This window comes from Aspergillus eucalypticola (genome assembly GCF_003184535.1).
Source record: "Aspergillus eucalypticola CBS 122712 chromosome Unknown BO83scaffold_12, whole genome shotgun sequence".
Taxonomy (NCBI): Eukaryota; Fungi; Ascomycota; class Eurotiomycetes; order Eurotiales; family Aspergillaceae; genus Aspergillus; species Aspergillus eucalypticola.
The window spans coordinates 275,294-292,732 of NW_020290286.1; the positions used below are offsets into that span (position 1 = coordinate 275,294).

Below are 17,439 nucleotides of genomic sequence, written 5' to 3' on the forward strand. Positions count from 1 at the left end.
TGACGGTGGGGTCACGTGATGGGCTCATGACGTCGAGGGCTGGCCATTTGATTGTCCCCAGATGACGTCCCAGCAGAGCAATCTGTTGACCGGAATAGTAACTAGCAGATGAGAGTTAATCATCACAGGGTGGATCAGATGGGGATGTTGGTCATGTGCTTGATTTCTTATGATTATACCCTTTGTTCACTATACAGGGTATCGATGAGTTCTAGAGGGAATTACTTTCCAGACAATTCGATTGATACACTCGGTATCAGCGATGTACTACTAGTATAGTAGTGTATGTTACGGGGGGTCTCGTCCGGGCCCCGACGGCAGGGCTTTTTTTCCTTTCTGTGCAGCGCTTTTTTTTTTCTTTTTTCTTCTGCTTTGGGGCTCCACTGGGGCTGGATTTATCCCTCACATTAGATAGTGAGTTATTGAATAATATTAGTTATTGGACAACTCTGATATGGCTATACATAGTACTTATATCTACTGTTTTATTTCCCAACACATGTGTGAGCACACTATCCCAATGTTGAATCATATTAGAGAAACACTCCAACCACCAGAAAGTAACTTATAAGTAGGTAGTGCATAGAGAAGAGTATCTCTCTTCCGACCAGGACAAAATTTAGGGCCTGCTTGAACCTAGTAGTAGTAACTAAGGAAGTAGGTACATGAATTCTGCATCTGCATCCATCCCCCCATCAACCAATAATCGAACCTCCTTCTCCTCCCCGGTAATAAAGCCCACCTTCTATACATAGTTTAGAGAGAGAGAGAGAAATCAATTCGGGTGAAAGAAAGAAGATCCATTCCCGTCCCCATCCAAAGATCGAACGAATCCCGATCGCCTACCAAAGTTCAGACTGGATTGACCGGGGGGTTTGATACGTAACAAGATCTGCAGTGCATCCAACAAAACAATCCATTTCCACACAGGTCGGAATGCACTATCTATCTATCTACTTTCTGTAGGTGTGGAAATTCTCTAAAAGAGAGAATCACTTAGGTAATTATGATACAGATAGTTAGAAGGTATCTTGGTTTTCTAGAAATATTCTAGACAACAGAGCTGGTGGAAAGAAGTGGATGATAGTGTTTATGTTTGTGTTTGTGTGTGGGCGGAATTAGTTTCCATTCTATCCATACATTTTATCCCACCATCCATATAAGCCTGTGAACCTGATAGGCAGAGAGGTATTCAGCTAATGAGTTAGCGAACCACGCTTTGCTTTTCAGTTCCCTTCTGGAAACAGGCTGAAACGCGAAGAACTATTGTAAAAGTATGTGTCTCCAATTTGAATGTGTAGCTTGTTGCTGTGCCAAGTGGATTCCTAGGGTGTGAGTGAGAATCTTGCGACCGAGCTACAAAGCAAAAAGCCGACCAATGTAATTAAACCCCAGCTGCTTTCGAATACACACACAATGGCAAGTGTACATTGATAGTATTCTCTTTGTCGGTATCTCACAATCAATCTGTCTACCCTCGTAGCTATAAAATTCCACCCGGCATAATTTTGCGCTCACCAACATCAAACATGGTACATTACGTAGGGCTACATTGACCGTCGCTAATAAATCACATAGTTGAAGATCCAATTACAACCAATGTCATCTTCAAAAGCGAGACTCCCCCTGGCAGGCAGAACCCTCCCAGCCGAGCCCCGAAGTGACAGTGAAAGATCCACGACCTGCCCGGTCTAGACATCGTCGGCACTCAAATGAGGAAAATGGTAAAAGAGAGAGGAAGAAGAAAAACAGGTGTAGTAATAGAAAATTCGAAGAGGATCCCGGGGAGAGAAGTGTAAAAGGAGAATTCGCTCGTCTTCAAATCGAATAGAGCAGTGCGCCATCAACCATCGTCCATCCCCAGCCACCAAAAGGTCACAGGAACGCCATCCACAGAGCAAAAGGTCGGTAAGGAAAAAAATGGGGGGCATATCAAAGACAGATCAAAACAGCATAGAATGTAATGTGCAGGTATTCGAAGTTTTTGCAACACGTTAAACCATGTCAAGAAATAACAGCCACTATGTCTTCACCAACGTCTATTAGCAATGTCAATCAGTCTCACTGACGCCATTGCCGGCTCCTGCAGCCGCAGCGTTATCTCGGTTGCCGCTATTAAACGTGAGCTTCAGCTTTGGCGTAGCAACCGCTGAAGGTGTATCGGCCCCCGATGCTGCAGCAGTCGACTGGTCATTTCCGCCTTGTCCACCCAGGTCATCGTAGTTGGCAAACTGTGGGTAGCCTTCGGTCTCCTTCTGGAGCTCCGCCAAACATTTGGCCTATATACTATTAGTGGCTGCTTAAATCTCGACTGCTTACAGATGTCTACTCACCTCGATGTCATTGGCATCCTGGAACAGGATGCTGCCATCCTCGTTGTAAGTCCGGGCATTTTGGCATAGGAGATGGATGTCATTTCGGAAGTCCTTCAGGCTCTGATACTCCTCACGGTTGATCTTCTTCTTGATCATATCCATGGCGATCGGGTTCTGAATGACCATGTAATAGTCGGGATAGTGCGACTTGGGCGGTGGCTTCATGAATGGCTCAATGATGGACCGCGTAACAGGGCCATCCTCACTGTCTGACGAATCGGCCGGCAGCTCCGCCTCCATATCCATTAACGCTTGGTATACGGTGTTGACAATGCGCTGCAGGGTGGCACGATCCTCAGGCGACAGCGTCTCAACCGGCTTGGCTTGTCTTCCCCTCTTCCGCTTTGGCTGAGGCGTTTCCTCCACTACCTCCTCAGCCTTGCGCTTCGGAGCGGGACCTCTGCGACGCTTCTTCGGCTGAGGTGTCTCGGAGTTCTCGCGGGAAGGTTCCGGTGAAGAATCACCCACTGTCTTCTTTTGACGCTTCTCCTTGTTAACCCGACGACGCTCGACCCTCGCCTCCTTCCGAGCGATAGCATCCTCGATCGTGTCATCATCCGCATCAACAGCCATAAGCCATTGTTCCTCAGTAAGACCATCATCATACCGGGTAATCTTGCGTTCACGTGCACCACGACCAGCTAACTCGACATCGACCTCCTCAGTTACCGGGTTATCTTCCGTAAGATAGATATCGGGCAACTCTTCTTCGCACATCAGGCGAGGGTACTTGTGACCAGAGCCATAAGGAACAGTCTTCTGTCGTTCTTTATCAATACGCTGGAAAGTAGTCAACTCCTCGTCAGACCGCGCCATAATTTCGTTCAAATCATCATCATCCATTTCTTCCTGATCACCAATCTGATCAGCAGCCTCGGCAGTCTCCAAAAGCGTCCGCAGCAAAGCGTCACGCTCCTCGTTGGTAGACTTGTTATCGAACTTTCCTGCTTGAATGACCTTGCCATCCATATCAAGCTTGAACTGAGCCCGCTCCAAGATCTTCTCCTCAACTGAGTTGGAACTGATCAGACGCAAGATACGAACCTCATTCTTTTGGCCGATACGATGCGCACGATCCTGGGCTTGCAAATCCTGGTGAGGGTTCCAATCAGAATCGAAAATGATGACGGTATCGGCAGACTGAAGATTGAGACCCAAACCTCCCGCACGTGTGGATAGCAGGAAGCAGAAGTATTCCGAGTCCGGGGCGTTGAACAATTTCAACAGATCGGATCGATCGTCTGACTTGGTGGATCCATCAAGACGGAGATACTTCAATCCACGAAGACGCAAGAAGTCTTCCATAATGTTCATGATCTGCGTCATCTGGAAGAACATCAGGACGCGATGGCCAGTAGCCCGGAACTTGGGCAAAATCCGATCCAAAAGCTCGAATTTACCGGCCGTACGCCAAATCAGATCATTGGTTCCTCGTCCAGGGTTCATCTGATCTTCAACCGGCTCAAAAACGAAGGGATGGTTGCAGAGTTTTCGCAACTGCATCAGCATGTTGCTCAGACCACGCATACCGGTCTTACCTCCCTTGCCATCGCTGACAGCCATCTTGTTATGCGTAACAAGCTGCCTGTACAGCTTGGCTTGCAATGCAGAGAAACGGCACTTGATGACTCTCTCTTGCTTGTCGGGAAGATCTTTCTCGACATCCTTCTTCAGACGTCTCAGTAGGAAGGGCCGCAGAACCTTGTGAAGGCGACGAATCACCAGCAGTTGTTCTTCTTCGCTCAGTTCCATACGATCTTGTCCACCTGTGTTGGCAAAAGGCGTGTTAAACCACTCATCAAACGACTTGACAGACTTGAAAATATTGGGCAAAACGAAGTTCAGCAGTGCCCACAGCTCAGGAAGGTTGTTTTGCAAGGGTGTACCGGTCAAAATGAGACGGTAACGGCTGGTGTAGTATTGTGAAAGTGTGCTGCTCAGCTTCGACTGAGTATTCTTCATACGATGACCTTCGTCAACAATCATGTGAGTCCACTTGATCTTGCTCAGAATCGGACGATCCTTGATGATGTACTCGTAAGTCGTCAACAGAACCTGGAAGTTGCCCCAACGGATCTGTTGCTGCTGTTGCTTACGGGCATTCGGAGGTCCCTTGTAGACAACACGAGAAACAGATGGCGCCCACTTCTCAAATTCAAGATTCCAGTTGGTAAGGGTACTGAGAGGGACGATGACGAGGAAGGGGCCATTATTCTTCTTCCTTTCGATGATGTAAGTGATTAAACTGATGGTCTGAATGGTCTTTCCGAGACCCATCTCATCAGCTAGAATACCGTTGAGGTTGTTGTTGTACAGGGAAATCATCCACTGCAGACCCTTCATCTGGTACTCCTTAAGCGTACCACCGACAAGGATACTAGGTTGAATAGTCACCTCCTCCTTGATGCGATGTGCAACGGCATAGTAATCGATCTTCTTCTTTCCGTCACCTTCATCTTCGCTACCGGAGGCAATCTCCTCTTCTTCATCTTCTTCAAAGAACTGGTCTTCTTCACCATAGCGCTCGGCCAGACTTCGTTGTTGCTCCCGAACGGAGGCAGCAAGCTGCTTAAGGAAATTGTCGGTCTGCTTAAGAAGGTGAGAGATACGAGAATCCTTGGCCTGTCCGAGCAGCTTGAGATAGGTCTCCTCATCGTTGGCCTTAAGAGCCTGGAGACGTTGCTTGGCGGTACGCTCCACACGTCTCTGTTCTTCACGCTCCATGTGCTGGTGGTGCTGAAGCATAGCACGGCCCAGTTTCTGCATACGAGTGCGCTGTTGGGCAGCAGCAGTCTGCAACTCGGCACCATGAGTAAGGATAGCCTGGAGATGATCATACTGCTTGCGCTTTTCTCTCGTTTCGCGAGCATCGCGCTGCTGTTTCTCTAACTTCTCGGTGATCCGAGCCTCCCGTAGTGATTGCTTCTTCATACGGCGATGACTCGAACGGTTCGCAGTCATGCCCAGATTGTCAAAATGGAACATCTCATTTTGGATCTGCTTCCGGAAAAGGCGTTGTTTCGGTAAAAGGTTGAGCATCTTGTATTCGATAAGGGCCTTGAGTTTCACAGAATCGTCTCCAGTGGCGGTGTCGCTCTGGCTAGAATCCCACGCGCCAATATTGGTAGGAAGCTCGGCCAATTCCGCCTTTCGTGCGTTAATTCTGTTGTAAAGGGCTATTTCGCGTTCCTCGCGCACTTGCTCGAGGTCAATTCCAGGTGGCATCAAGGCGGGAATACGCATGCGGTTGGCGCGGGAGGCGTGGTCGGTAAAGCTGACAGTTTTGGGTATCAGATCGTAAGGCGACTGGAAGTTCTGGTAGAAATCTTTGTGCTGAGGAGCCTCTGTTGTAGCTGCAGGCTGATCAGGCTTGCTCTGAGCAGCAGCTTCCAAGACGCCTTCCGCTGCCGCGACATTCTCGGACGGAGCAGGAGTCTCCTGCTTCTTCGAAGGGAAAAGTTGCTGCTGAACGCGAGCCGGAATCGGCAGGTTCTTCGATAGCATCTTGAAAGCTAGGATTTGGTTCCTAAGCGTTGCAAGCTGCTCAGCGGAGAAACTGTTTCCAGTTCCAGCCGCGCCTTTCTGAGGTGCGCCCTGGGTTGCAGGCTGTTGACCACCCGTCGCGCTAGCATCCGGTATATTGGTATTCGTCGCGTTGGGAATAGAGTTATTGCGGCCTACGAAAGTTCCGAGTGAGTGAGCAAGCCATATATGTAATATGCGATGATAGGAAATGGGACGTACCATTAATGCCATTCGCAGCGACAGCCTCGGTATTCGAGCCATTGAGCTGCTGCTGACGTTGCTGCACCTGCAACTGCTGCTGTTGCATTTGCCTCTGTTTGTGGTAGGCTTGTTGCCGCTGGAAGGCTGATAGAAGATTGTGGGCCTTGAGGTATTCAGGATCATCATGGCGAACGCCTTGTTCCTGCATCTGTTTGAATTTCTATTGAGGAGCCATGTCAGAAGATTTTACATTTGAAAGCCAATTGATTATATACTGAGGGAAAAGAAAGCAAGTAGGATAGAAGGGCGAAGTGATGGCAGTGCTTCCACAAGGGACGGAAAAGCATACCTGGAAGACCTCTTGGATTTGTTGTTGCGTGATGTTTGGCGGCAACGACATGTTTCCAGCCGCCATACTGGGTGCTGACTGGAGAGAAGCCATGGTTTAGCGCGTGGTGGACGTAGTCATAAGCGAACGACACGCTGGGGGGCGACGTGGAAGCGACCTGGATGCGACAGGCCCCGAACAAGCGCCTAGGGAAACACGTGGGAATTGAGGACGGCGAGGGTAAATGGCAATTCGCGCAGGGAAGGGCGATCGAGTGCGCTTAATTACTGACGTGGAGGGATGGTGAGCTCCTTATGTCGATGAATGCGACTGGTAGCGGCCTGTATCTGGACCTTGGCGACAAGTTTCGTGATGTTTGGACCAAGCCGGGGGAGACACAGGGCGGTAGGCGACAAAACAGGAGAATCAGGAAGAAGGGGGAAGGGGCTGTAGAACACGAGGATGTAGGGGTAGAAAGGACCCCAGACGGAGGGGCCGCGTTGGAAAAGGCGCGTGGAAGGCCAGTCTGGATGAAATGGAGATGGAGGGGACGGGGCTTTCGCGACTTTCCGTGCTGGTCGGGGAAACTGGCGGTGCTCAGCCTGTGCCTGTAACGAGGAGAGGCAGGCGGCGAGACGTTGGAAGAAGATTTCGTGCCGGGTCACGTGTATTCACTTCCCGCGCCCGTCGCTGACTCAGCTTGGCCTGCTCGCCGGCATACCCGCCTTGGGACTAGCGTCGTGCCCGCCCTCGGCACTCCGCGCTAACATCGGGATACTATGTTAAGGCTAGACTATTGGTGAGGTGCGTATACGAATACGCCAGCATCAAACGCCGATGACTTGATTAAGGCCTATCCCAAGGGCTAAATAATTTACACTACCAACCCGGTCTAAAAAAGAAGAAAAAAAATAAAAAGAAATCCCTTATCCCTTATGCACCAACACATCTGTGCAATCATCCACCACCGCTGCTGGTGCAGGCCCGAAAATATCGCTGATCATCATCCCTTCCAGACTACTAGCGACCGTGCGAGGCTTTGCCCACTGAATCATTAGTTGTATTCATCACTCCCCAGTAGAGATGAATACAGCGCATATGTGGTGACCCAGGCTAGACGGATTTTCCGGAAATCCGTGAGCAACAGTTTGGTATATAGCCCGCCAAATCCTCCAAGCTCCAGCTTGTTCGTAGTAACATACACCTTGACCAAATAAAAGAGTTCAGTACTCGCCTGCACTGAGAATGGGGCGCTTCATGGGAGGCGGTGGCGGCGCAGGCTTCTTGGAGCGAGGAGGCGGGGGTGGAGGGGCCTTCTTGTTCAGTGGTGTGCCGTTCAAGGTGGTAGAGCTGGACTTTCTCGAGACAGCACCTCCATACGAAGAGACTGGAGATGGGTTCCGGCCCATATACGTCCTCTCGGGACTGGTGCCGCTAACAGGACTAGCATCCTCCGACTGCTCCATGTATGGATCAACATATGGTCTGCCCATGGTCCGGGACTGCACGCTATTTCTGCGACCAATATAGTTGTCACTGGCTGCGCGAGATGGCCATTGGTATGTGCCAGGAGATTGTTCTTGGCGCAACTGCGTAGGTCCCTCAAATGTAGAGGTTCTGTTCAGAACAGGTCTCTGAGAGTAAGCATCTGGCGGGTAAACCTCTCTGGCAGAGGGCTCGATCGAAGATGCTCTGGTCGATCGGATGATAGGACGCAGATCAGCCGTGTTGTCGGTCTCCTCATGTAGTGGTTCATAGCGTTCATGGTAGGAATGCGCAGTGTTTGAGCGAGGGCGTCCTGGACGACGGGTGCTTGGAGGCTGAGCTCTACTAGTACGTTAGCATGACGAGGTAGATCGATATTTCGAATATGCTCACCTGTTTGGCCACTCATATTTGAGTTGCAGAAGAACATCGCGACAGCGCTCGTGATAGTCAAGCTGAGCCTCTAAGAACGCTTCCAGGTTCGCAACACCGTCAACTTCGGAATCCTTAATATCCTGCATGCGCCGAGACACATCATCGTTGGCCTCTTCATATTTGACCTTCTGTGTCCGGAGCTCTTCCTCCACGCGGAAGTCTTCCCTCTTCGCCTTCTCCATCTTTGAGAGGGAGGTATCGTAGGCCAGACGTCGGCTGTCAAGCTTCTTGCGAGCGGCCTATAGAACATAGGGTCAGCATCTCATACCACCTCAATTGGCGCTTGCAAACCCCGTCATACCTGATACTCCTTCATCTGAGTCAAGGAATGCTCCAGCGACTCAAGCCACCCCGCATTCACCTGCGAGATGTAAGCGTCCTGGAGACGAGCCAGGCGCTCCTCAGCCCTCCCAAGCACTGTGTAATAATGTCGTTAGAATAGGAATGCGAATTTTTGACATTCGTGTTAGCTTACTGGTCATGCAGCGGCCGTAATCAGAGTTCGCATCGAAGTCTTCGCCATGGCCAACCATGCTACTACCCAGATGAGCAATAGGCAAGGTCTTTTCCTTATCGTCACCTTCGCTCCGCTTCGAAATGGACTTGATGTAAGAGCCAGTCGCCTTGTGGATACGGTCAATTCCTAGATGGGGGGCGCATGAGTCATTAAGCTGGATAAATACCATATGTCTTGAGTGTTGTGATGCTTACCTTCGTGGCGCACGTTCATCTCCGTTTCCATTGCTTTGAAGTCATCTGAGAGGGTGGTTTTGGCCTCTCCGCCCATTCTCTCCCCCGCCCATTGCTTGAAGCGATCGAATTTGCGATTGACGTTCATGTTGAGGGATTGTGATGTTGGATAGAAAATAGAGTGAGTAAACGAATGTTGTATTGATCCGAGGTTTATGGTTTAGGGAAACGAGGTTACTATGCGACCAGAAACCAAGCTAAACCGTCTAGATGAAATTTGTTTCTAGAATCGAGGGTTGTTGCAAGAGGGGTTGAAACGAAAGAAACACGATTCGTAAGAAGCACGCTGCTGCGTATGAGACAAAAAGATGGCGCCACAGCCAGGAGGCGAGAAAGTGAGAAAGAAAGCAGAAAAAGAAAGGGTAGGTGGTAGAAAAAGGTGCAGCAGAGTTGCGACAGACAAGGAGGAGGGACGGGTTGGGTCTTAAGGGAAGGCTCGAAAAGGGTGACAGGGGGAATTAGTTGGCAAGTGGGATCATTTTTTCCTTTTACTATTATTATGCCTATTGATTAGTATTAATATGGTTATTTTAATTTTATTATTGCTAACCATTATTATTCTTTTCCGGGCAAGAGAGAATATTATTAGTAAATCCGGGGCAGCGATTGCGACCATGGCAGTGTTGATCGAGGAATGACAGACAGCAACGAGACCACAATGCTATTGCCAATCGCAAGCGGGCCAGACACTCTCCAATGGAGAGCTGGTTGCACGGAAAGCGCCACATTGCCTTTTCAAGGTTCCCAGCAGAATTTCTCCCCCACCAACACTCGACAGAACCGACCCGGGAAAAAGAATTTGGTCGCATAGTGACCCTGCCCCATCCCCTTCTATCTTTCACAAGTGGCATGCATTATGTACTGATTCTACTCTTCCTGAACCCTGAGCAGCCAGTATCTCCAAAGCAACCATCATACAGAACGGAGTGCGAAACAAACCAAAGTCCGTCCCTGGGATAGATGGAGGGTTCGATCCCTCCAATGACCAGCGGAGGCGGGGCCAGAACCGCCATAATTAAGTTCAGTTGGCCCAGCAGGATGAGGTGTACCTGAAACCTAGCAGCTCTCCTATCTGGAATTTCCAACTAGTGGGTTGGTCTACTTTAGCTGGTTTTAGCCAAGGTACAGATGCATTCCGGTGGCACAGCCGGTAGATAAGTTGCTGACGAAGGCCCTATCATTATCATCGACCTGTAAAACCGGGTTTGTCAAAAAGACCTGAGCGGATCTGGAGGTGTATCAGAATCGAGCAGCGTCATAGGCCAGAGCAGATTCTGGACTGCCGGATGTGACACGCGTTTGTGGGTCATTGCAGTGGGGATTTACTGCCGTCGATTGGCGGTCGATGGCCGATGGTCAGTCCAAACGTGGTCCTCCATTGGAAGCTCTCTTTGCCACCAGTTGAGTCTCGTTCTATTTTCAGAACAGACTGTGGGCGGCTACCTACGCAGCAGCCAGATGGTCTAGATACACCGTCTTGTGAGTCTGGAAGTCCAGAGAGCATCAAACAGGTTGGTTCATTCGATCAGAGAGTTACTATGATGCTTAAGAGGCTCAGGGTAAAGCTTCTGTTCTTTGTAGGTGGGGCTGCCCCAATGATGAACTGTAGGCTGTGTAAAGATCTCCCACAGGATGTTCGGAAGAAATTCTTGAGAAATCCAAATCAAGCAATCATGGTTCAGGGTCCAAAGCGACAGACACGGCAGAAAGGGGCCCCTACTGTATAGTACGTATTTTGTACCGACAATCCTCCCTCTGATCATGATTCTGCACGGTAATTTGGAAGCGCCAGCGTTGGACGCGATCATCAGACCATGATGCAAGACCCGGTCAATGCATCGACAACAATAGCTATTGGTGTGCCAGGAAAGCTTATCTGTCAAGAAACTCTAGGTAAAATTACGACCACGTACCGCTGGAATATCACTGCAGTGTTCAATTGCATGGCGTCTGCTTTACATTGAGTGAGAGCACAAAGTATCTCAGGATGATGTTATCCGGGGCTCCAAGACATGATTCGTAGATCCTGCGATTAAACCTATCAAGAGTCATGACGACCATGAACCCACATCTCTTTCTCAATCTGAAACAAACATTCGATGCGGAGGTCATGGTCAAACGGGCAACGATCACACCTTGTGTTTGAGAAAGAAAGGAGACCCCTACACGGTGAAAAGTGGGACCCGAGGATCAAAGGCGGGTTAGAGGCATATTCCAACACTACCACAGTGCTCAATGCCTCGGCACCAAAAAGCAGGGATGCTAGCATTCAGTTCCTGCTTTGTATGTACACGATAGTAAATCCCCTGCATGGAAGCTCTGTGGAGTGACTAGTAGCACTAGTCTAGTTCAAGGAACAAGTTGGTTCGAGCGATAAGTACTTCAACGTTGTTGAATATATCAGTATCAGGTTCTTATCGAAGCCCTACAATTTGTACCAAGCGCGGAGTGAATTTCCCAAGGCACCAAAACAAGCCAGGCCCGGCAGACCCAGAAGGTTCAATTCAAAAGAAGACAAAGGCGATACTGGATATGGTGGATTACTTTAGGGCCAATATCTCACAGTTGCAGCTTGAATAAATGTATGAACGACGCTCCAGCTGTTTTCTTCGCATAGTCACGTGTCGTACGCTCCGCACCTTCGCTATCATTCCTCTAACTCACCTGTACCTTGAGATTTGTACTGTTCTCTGAATATGGCCTCTTCCTTGCTTATAGACCTCGATGGAAACCCCCTACACGATAACGAGGTCCTAGGTTACGGAAGAACTGGGGTAGTAATCTATCGCGACAATGTTGCGGTCAAAATTCCCTTGAGACACCCGTGGAGTAGCGACGAGGACGTGCAGTCAAATAAAGAAGCTCTTGAACGCGAGCAAGGCATCTATCATTGTTTGAAACTTTTCCCAAGGGAGCAAATTGACTGTGTTGTACCTTGTCTCGGGCTCCACAAGAATGCCACACACCTCGCTTATATGAAAAACGGAGATCTACGAACTTACATGGCAGAGAATCAGCCATCTCGTGCACTCCAGATTATATGGTTTCGTCAAATGGCCCAAGCCCTTGAACAGATTCACGATAAACGCGTTCTTGTGGCAGATGTTGCAACTCGCAATCTTCTGCTGGATTCAGATTTATCTATCAAAGTCTGCGACTTCAGCGAAGCATCTCTTTTACCCATGGATACTGCCATGGAGACAGCAGATGACGATGGATTTTCCATACAAACAGACATTGGTCAGCTTGGTGCAGTGATGTACGCTGTGATTACTCGACAAAAATGTGACTTCGACCTCTTCCAAGAGGGAGTTCCTCTAGACGGCCGAGCTATTTGGCCACGGCGAGACTCACTTCCTAGTACCGATGGACTCTGGCTCGGCTCAATCATTGAAAAGTGCTGGGTCGAAGGGGGTTTCCAAAACGCACATGCCTTATCACAGGCACTATACTCTGTGGATATAGCGCACACCAGTCTCTGGAGCAAGCTAACGTCCATGTCCTCTTGGGATCGCCATGGCCATCTTCGAAACTCCGTTGTAATGCTAGCAGTGGTAGTCACTGCTGTCGCAATCGCTGGTTCTTGGACCAGAAGACAGCCATTGACCAGGGGTTGATTCTATACAACCGAGCATTTTCTTGTATGTCGATTCATTGTTGTTTATAAGATACCTTGAGTTGTTTGGTTTACTTGTACAGCCGCAGAGGCATTCAATCACCATGATACCCTGTTCCTGGTCGTTTACGCTAATTCCAATCCAGGATAAGTGAGTATCCACCTACAAATTCTAGAGATCAATGGAGCTCTTCAAAAAATCATCTTTAATGCAATTATTTCGATCATATCCAGGCTGTGTATCCGCACATTGAAAGGCGGGATCTTAGACAAGTTCAAATTTGATGTACTGACGGAACCGCATCCATCATCCCTTGTCTCACTCCTCCCCTGAATACGAATACGTAATCCATCAACACCCGCGGCAAACCCACCACCAAGACATTGATTTAGCAGGTACGCGTATACAACCTACCGTAAGGTCCCATCGAGGCAGTGCATGTCATGCGACAGGATCCGCTTAAATCTGAGGACCCCCGTTTCCCTTGGAAGGTTTCATTCCTTCTCATCCTAAAACACATTAGGTGCTTAAAACAACTTTAAAGTATATATATCTACAGCGCTCCATCACCCAATGTAAACGTTTCATCAACCGAACACCCTCCCCCAATGCCAACGCCGTAAGAACCCACTGCACGCCAAGCCAGAAGTTCCTCATCCTGCACCGGGTGTACATCCTGCATAGCAACAGTAGTAGTGGTCGCAACGAACCCATCATCCTCCTCAGCGGCTAGTAAAACATCAAAGTCATTCCACAGAACAGCCCCATTTCCATCATCACCACACCCATCACCTACACCCCCAACCCAATTCCTACACGCTCCCTCCACCACCTCCCCAGCACCACCCATCCCCTTTCCCCTCGTAATAATATCACCCATATACCTCCCCACCGTAACGCCCACGACCCTCTTAAACACCCTATGAAAATGACTCGGCGTCAGTCCCGCCTCCGCCGCCAGCATCCGCAACGTCGGCTTCGAGCCCGCTTGCACAGAAGCCCGGATTGTCTGACAAGCTTTCTGGATTGAATGGATCTGCGGATGGAAGATAGTAGTACCACCATTTATACTACTAGGAGTAGTTGTGGTATTACTATTCGCCCCCAACAAGTTGTGGTTGTTGCTATTGTCGATGACAACCTCGGGTTTGCAGCGCTTACAGGGGCGAAACCCTGCGCGCTCGGCCTGCGAGGCTGTATCGTAGAAGCGGACGTTGGCTCGTCGGGCGAGACGCGCGGGACAAGTTGGGCGGCAGTAGATTTTCGTGGTGAGGACGGCGTACACGAAGGTGCTGGTGTATTTGGGGTCGCGGGTTTGGATGGCGAGCCAGCGGGTGGATGTGGATGATGTGGAGGGGAGTGGTTTTGGGAGGGGGAGAGGGGGCAGGTTTTGTGATGGTGGCATTGTAAATATAGTAGAAGTGGTTATCATTGGGGGAGGTAATTTGTATATGTAAGTAACTAATCAGTCTATGGTGATGTTCGTTTCTTGAATTTCGCCTCCATTTATTCCTGGGGGATATTGGGGTACATGGTATTTGGCTGTGATTGGTCACTTTGAGAGCAAGGTTTCGTATCTCGGTTGCTGCAGTGTCATGCATCATTGGCATTTCATCTTACATTTTTTATAGTGGTACCATGAGCAAAAACAATGGAAGGCCTCTAGGTCCTATGTGTTTGTCGTTGACTACCATCAGGAGTCTTGTATGATGATTATGAAGAATTTGTTCATCGCTATTCGCAGTCTGGTGAGAAAACAGATATATATCCGATCTGAGCACAGGCACTGCGGTAAGAGGATAGTCTGTGCTCAACCGTATTCGCAATTAGCATGGTTGTTATGGTGTCTGTCAACTAATTGATCCACAATACTACGTAGTATCTGGGGAGATACTATTATCGGTGGCTGTACTATTGATTCTGGAGAATGGCGGGTATCCAAGGCATCAATGGTTATTGTTCCCCTTCAGTCCTGCTAGTAAGTAGTGGGCAGAGAAAGATTACAAGTACCCTCGGAAGTTAAATCCCGTCAATCTGTCAGCCTCTGAGCGCTCTCTTACACCTGTGAAGAGCAGGTAGCGTATAGATACTGATACCCGAAGACTCAGGCAAAAGTGCAGAGTGAAGCAGACGCAATTGCACCATAATAAGTCTAGCTTTAATCTTCGCATGGCTGGCTCAAGATCGATTCTGATACGAATCGCGCAATACGGTTCCTTAAACGGACCTGAAGACTTGGGAAAAAGATCTTCCTAGTTCTACCGTTTTAAATAGGATATCTCAAGAAAACATGCACCCGGATTTGAATTTTTTGAACCCATTTCTTTTGCTTTGGTCATCATGAGAATATTTGGTGGCCACGACCTAGATTCGCTAAGGACGCGTGGGAGATTATCCGCAGTCGCCTAAGTACATATGCCTCATAGCAAAAGAGCATTTTCAACCCGTCACAAAGAAAACTCCACACAATATCACGCTTAGTCCTTGGTCTTCTGGGTACCACGGAGCAGACCAGTTCTCCGGGCAGCGATAAGACCGGCTTTTTGACCCTGGGCAGCGTAGCGGGAGATGGTCGAGGCCTTACCAATGTGCTGGTGGTTACCACCACCGTGAGGCTGTAGAGAAAACATGTCAGAACCTGTAGATAAATCGACCAAATCATCGAAGGGAGCCTTACGTGATCCACGGGGTTCATGGCAACACCACGGGTCTTGGGCCAAGAGTTGCGCTTGACAGCGAACTTGTGCTTGGCGCGAGAAGCCTCTGTAGGGAATTTGTTAGCCATCAAAGTCCTCTTCCTTAACCGAAATTTCTCCAGAAATAGATCCAATGGAGACGGATTTTCGGAGACATACTGAGCAAAGGCTTGTCGGTACGACCACCACCAGCGACGATACCGATCATACCACGGGCGGTGTTCTTGACGACCTTCTTGGCACCGGAGGGGAGCTTGACACGGGTCTTGCCCTCCTCAGGATTGTGGCCGATGACGGTAACGTAGTTACCGGAGGTACGACCAAGAGCACCACGGTCACCAGCCTTCTCCTCGACGTTGGTAACAACGGTACCCTCAGGGACGGAGGCGAGGGGAAGGACGTTTCCGACAGTCAGGGCGGCGTTCTTTCCGGCGTAGACGAATTGACCGGTGTACATGCCCTCGTTGGCGATGAAGGTCTCGGTGATGGTCTTGAACTTGTAGGGGTGACGGAACTGGACCTTGGCGAGGGGAGCACCACGGCCGGGGTCGTGGATGATCTCCTTCACGACACCACGAGTGTATCCATGACGCTCAGCGTAGTCGAGGGTGCGGAACTGGGCAGGAGCCTTGTTGAGACGGGTGTTTGCCGCTGTCGAGCGAAAAGAAATTGTATCAGTAAAAATTGATCTGGAGATGCAGCGAATTTCGCTTCAATATGAATTCTGCTGGTCGCACTCACTGAAAATGGATCCACGACCCTTCCTCTGGTTGCGGATCACGCGACCCATGGCGACTGTCTATATAGGAACCTGGACGTTAGTATTGAGAAAGTTCCGCCTGGCGACCTTGTGGTGGGAGAGTTCGAGTTCTCGTACCTCAAAATGCTAAGATTGGGCTTGTCGGGTTGGTGTTGAGAATTCGTCGGCGAAGGGCTGTGTGGGCTTTAGGGTGGAAGTCGCTAATCTAACCGCGCTAGGACTAGTGTGGTTTTGTGGGCGCGGCTGCGTGGCGCGGGTCGCCTTCTTACTAAGACGGTATATTGGACTTAAGCGGTTAACGAGCATATCTTGCTTGCATTTGGTGAACTCTGCTATCATCAGAGTAAAGAAAGATTATTATGACTGCAAAGTAGTGAGGTTGCTGATGATATGCAGCCGTTGTCGGTATTTAATTTCCTTCTAGATACATACTATCCCTTCTTCCTGAATTCCACACTTCATTCAACTCGTTGTTATTGAACTGCCGCTTCCCTTTCATCTATCCTGTCTCTGTCCCGGTCACTTGCGGTTCATCCATGTCGGATTCCATCTCTTGACAAGCAGTATTCCTCCTGCTGCTGCTACCTGAGATGTCCTTGCAGTGGGCTATTGACTCAAGCCACCGCCTTTTAAAATATCTGACCCGGGCTGACCTGGCTTAATAGCACTATTGTCTTACTGGCGTCTCTATATCACTTGGGTGTTTTCTCCATGTAAACAGATCATACTGGTTCAAAGTGGTCAAATTTGATCATCCGGGTCAGAGATACGGGATCTTGATGTTTGCCGCATCTCGTTCCGCCGTTGGGCTTTCTCTACATGCCCGGGCCGCCTCAGGGTCACCCACCGATCCGCAATTTCAATTGTGACAAAGTGTACCCGGGCAAATGGGATCTGACGCGCCTGGGGAGACTGCCGCAAGGTTATCCTGGCATCTTCACGCCACTAGGCTGCTTAATGTCAATCGACAAACTGTCCTTGTCACATCCGGCGACCCGAATGTTGACAACTTCTTGCAGAACTGTATGTCTGCTTAAGGGAACGTCGCCCAAATGCCCTCAGAAATGATGTTAGGGCAAGACCCAATGTCTGAACCCTGAAGGACTAAGTCGCGCTGTTTGACGATTAGTTACACTCCTTCGTTGTTGGAGCGGACGCTCGGGTAGTATTGATCTATTAAGAGATTCAAATTTCATGTCACAAACCTACTTTGCACTAAATGACACTCTGATCGATGAAATCTTCTGAATGTAGTCTGTTCCGCGGA

The 17,439-nt window shown here is 49.3% G+C and overlaps 7 protein-coding genes across 7 annotated transcripts; 2 read left to right on the forward strand and 5 right to left on the reverse strand.

Moving 5' to 3' along the window:
* Window positions 1-1,787: 1,787 nt before the first annotated feature.
* Window positions 1,788-6,626, reverse strand: BO83DRAFT_32118 (putative RSC complex subunit (Sth1)). Its single transcript, XM_025527843.1, has 4 exons — window positions 6,451-6,626; window positions 6,120-6,321; window positions 2,334-6,052; window positions 1,788-2,279 (listed from the first exon to the last, which is right to left on the reverse strand). Exons 1-4 carry the CDS (start codon window positions 6,541-6,543, stop codon window positions 2,052-2,054), a joined length of 4,242 nt encoding a protein of 1,413 aa, XP_025388133.1. The 5' UTR covers window positions 6,544-6,626; the 3' UTR covers window positions 1,788-2,051.
* A 623-nt stretch (window positions 6,627-7,249) lies between these two features.
* On the reverse strand, window positions 7,250-9,545 carry BO83DRAFT_378411 (BAR domain protein). Its single transcript, XM_025531241.1, has 5 exons — window positions 9,061-9,545; window positions 8,825-8,992; window positions 8,651-8,766; window positions 8,308-8,588; window positions 7,250-8,256 (listed from the first exon to the last, which is right to left on the reverse strand). The coding sequence occupies exons 1-5, from the start codon at window positions 9,185-9,187 to the stop codon at window positions 7,653-7,655; spliced, it is 1,296 nt and encodes a 431-aa protein (XP_025388134.1). The 5' UTR covers window positions 9,188-9,545; the 3' UTR covers window positions 7,250-7,652.
* A 352-nt stretch (window positions 9,546-9,897) lies between these two features.
* Window positions 9,898-10,153, reverse strand: BO83DRAFT_378412 (uncharacterized protein). The gene has a single exon (XM_025531242.1). The coding sequence runs from the start codon at window positions 10,110-10,112 to the stop codon at window positions 9,954-9,956; it is 159 nt and encodes a 52-aa protein (XP_025388135.1). The 5' UTR covers window positions 10,113-10,153; the 3' UTR covers window positions 9,898-9,953.
* Window positions 10,154-11,777: 1,624 nt separating this feature from the next.
* BO83DRAFT_445149 (serine/threonine-protein kinase HT1) lies at window positions 11,778-13,009 on the forward strand. Its single transcript, XM_025536534.1, has one exon. It carries the CDS (start codon window positions 11,796-11,798, stop codon window positions 12,714-12,716), a length of 921 nt encoding a protein of 306 aa, XP_025388136.1. The 5' UTR covers window positions 11,778-11,795; the 3' UTR covers window positions 12,717-13,009.
* Window positions 13,010-13,269: 260 nt separating this feature from the next.
* On the reverse strand, window positions 13,270-14,121 carry mpt (putative DNA repair and transcription factor Ada; the record flags this gene model as incomplete). Its single annotated transcript, XM_025533281.1, has 1 exon — window positions 13,270-14,121. One exon carries the CDS (start codon window positions 14,119-14,121, stop codon window positions 13,270-13,272), a length of 852 nt encoding a protein of 283 aa, XP_025388137.1.
* An 846-nt stretch (window positions 14,122-14,967) lies between these two features.
* Window positions 14,968-16,329, reverse strand: BO83DRAFT_378414 (60S ribosomal protein uL2). The gene is made up of 5 exons (XM_025531243.1): window positions 16,290-16,329; window positions 16,154-16,211; window positions 15,572-16,063; window positions 15,394-15,479; window positions 14,968-15,331 (listed from the first exon to the last, which is right to left on the reverse strand). Exons 2-5 carry the CDS (start codon window positions 16,200-16,202, stop codon window positions 15,194-15,196), a joined length of 765 nt encoding a protein of 254 aa, XP_025388138.1. The 5' UTR covers window positions 16,203-16,211; window positions 16,290-16,329; the 3' UTR covers window positions 14,968-15,193.
* Window positions 16,330-16,499: 170 nt separating this feature from the next.
* On the forward strand, window positions 16,500-17,373 carry BO83DRAFT_378415 (uncharacterized protein). Its single transcript, XM_025531244.1, has one exon. It carries the CDS (start codon window positions 16,992-16,994, stop codon window positions 17,238-17,240), a length of 249 nt encoding a protein of 82 aa, XP_025388139.1. The 5' UTR covers window positions 16,500-16,991; the 3' UTR covers window positions 17,241-17,373.
* The last annotated feature ends 66 nt before the right edge of the window (window positions 17,374-17,439 follow it).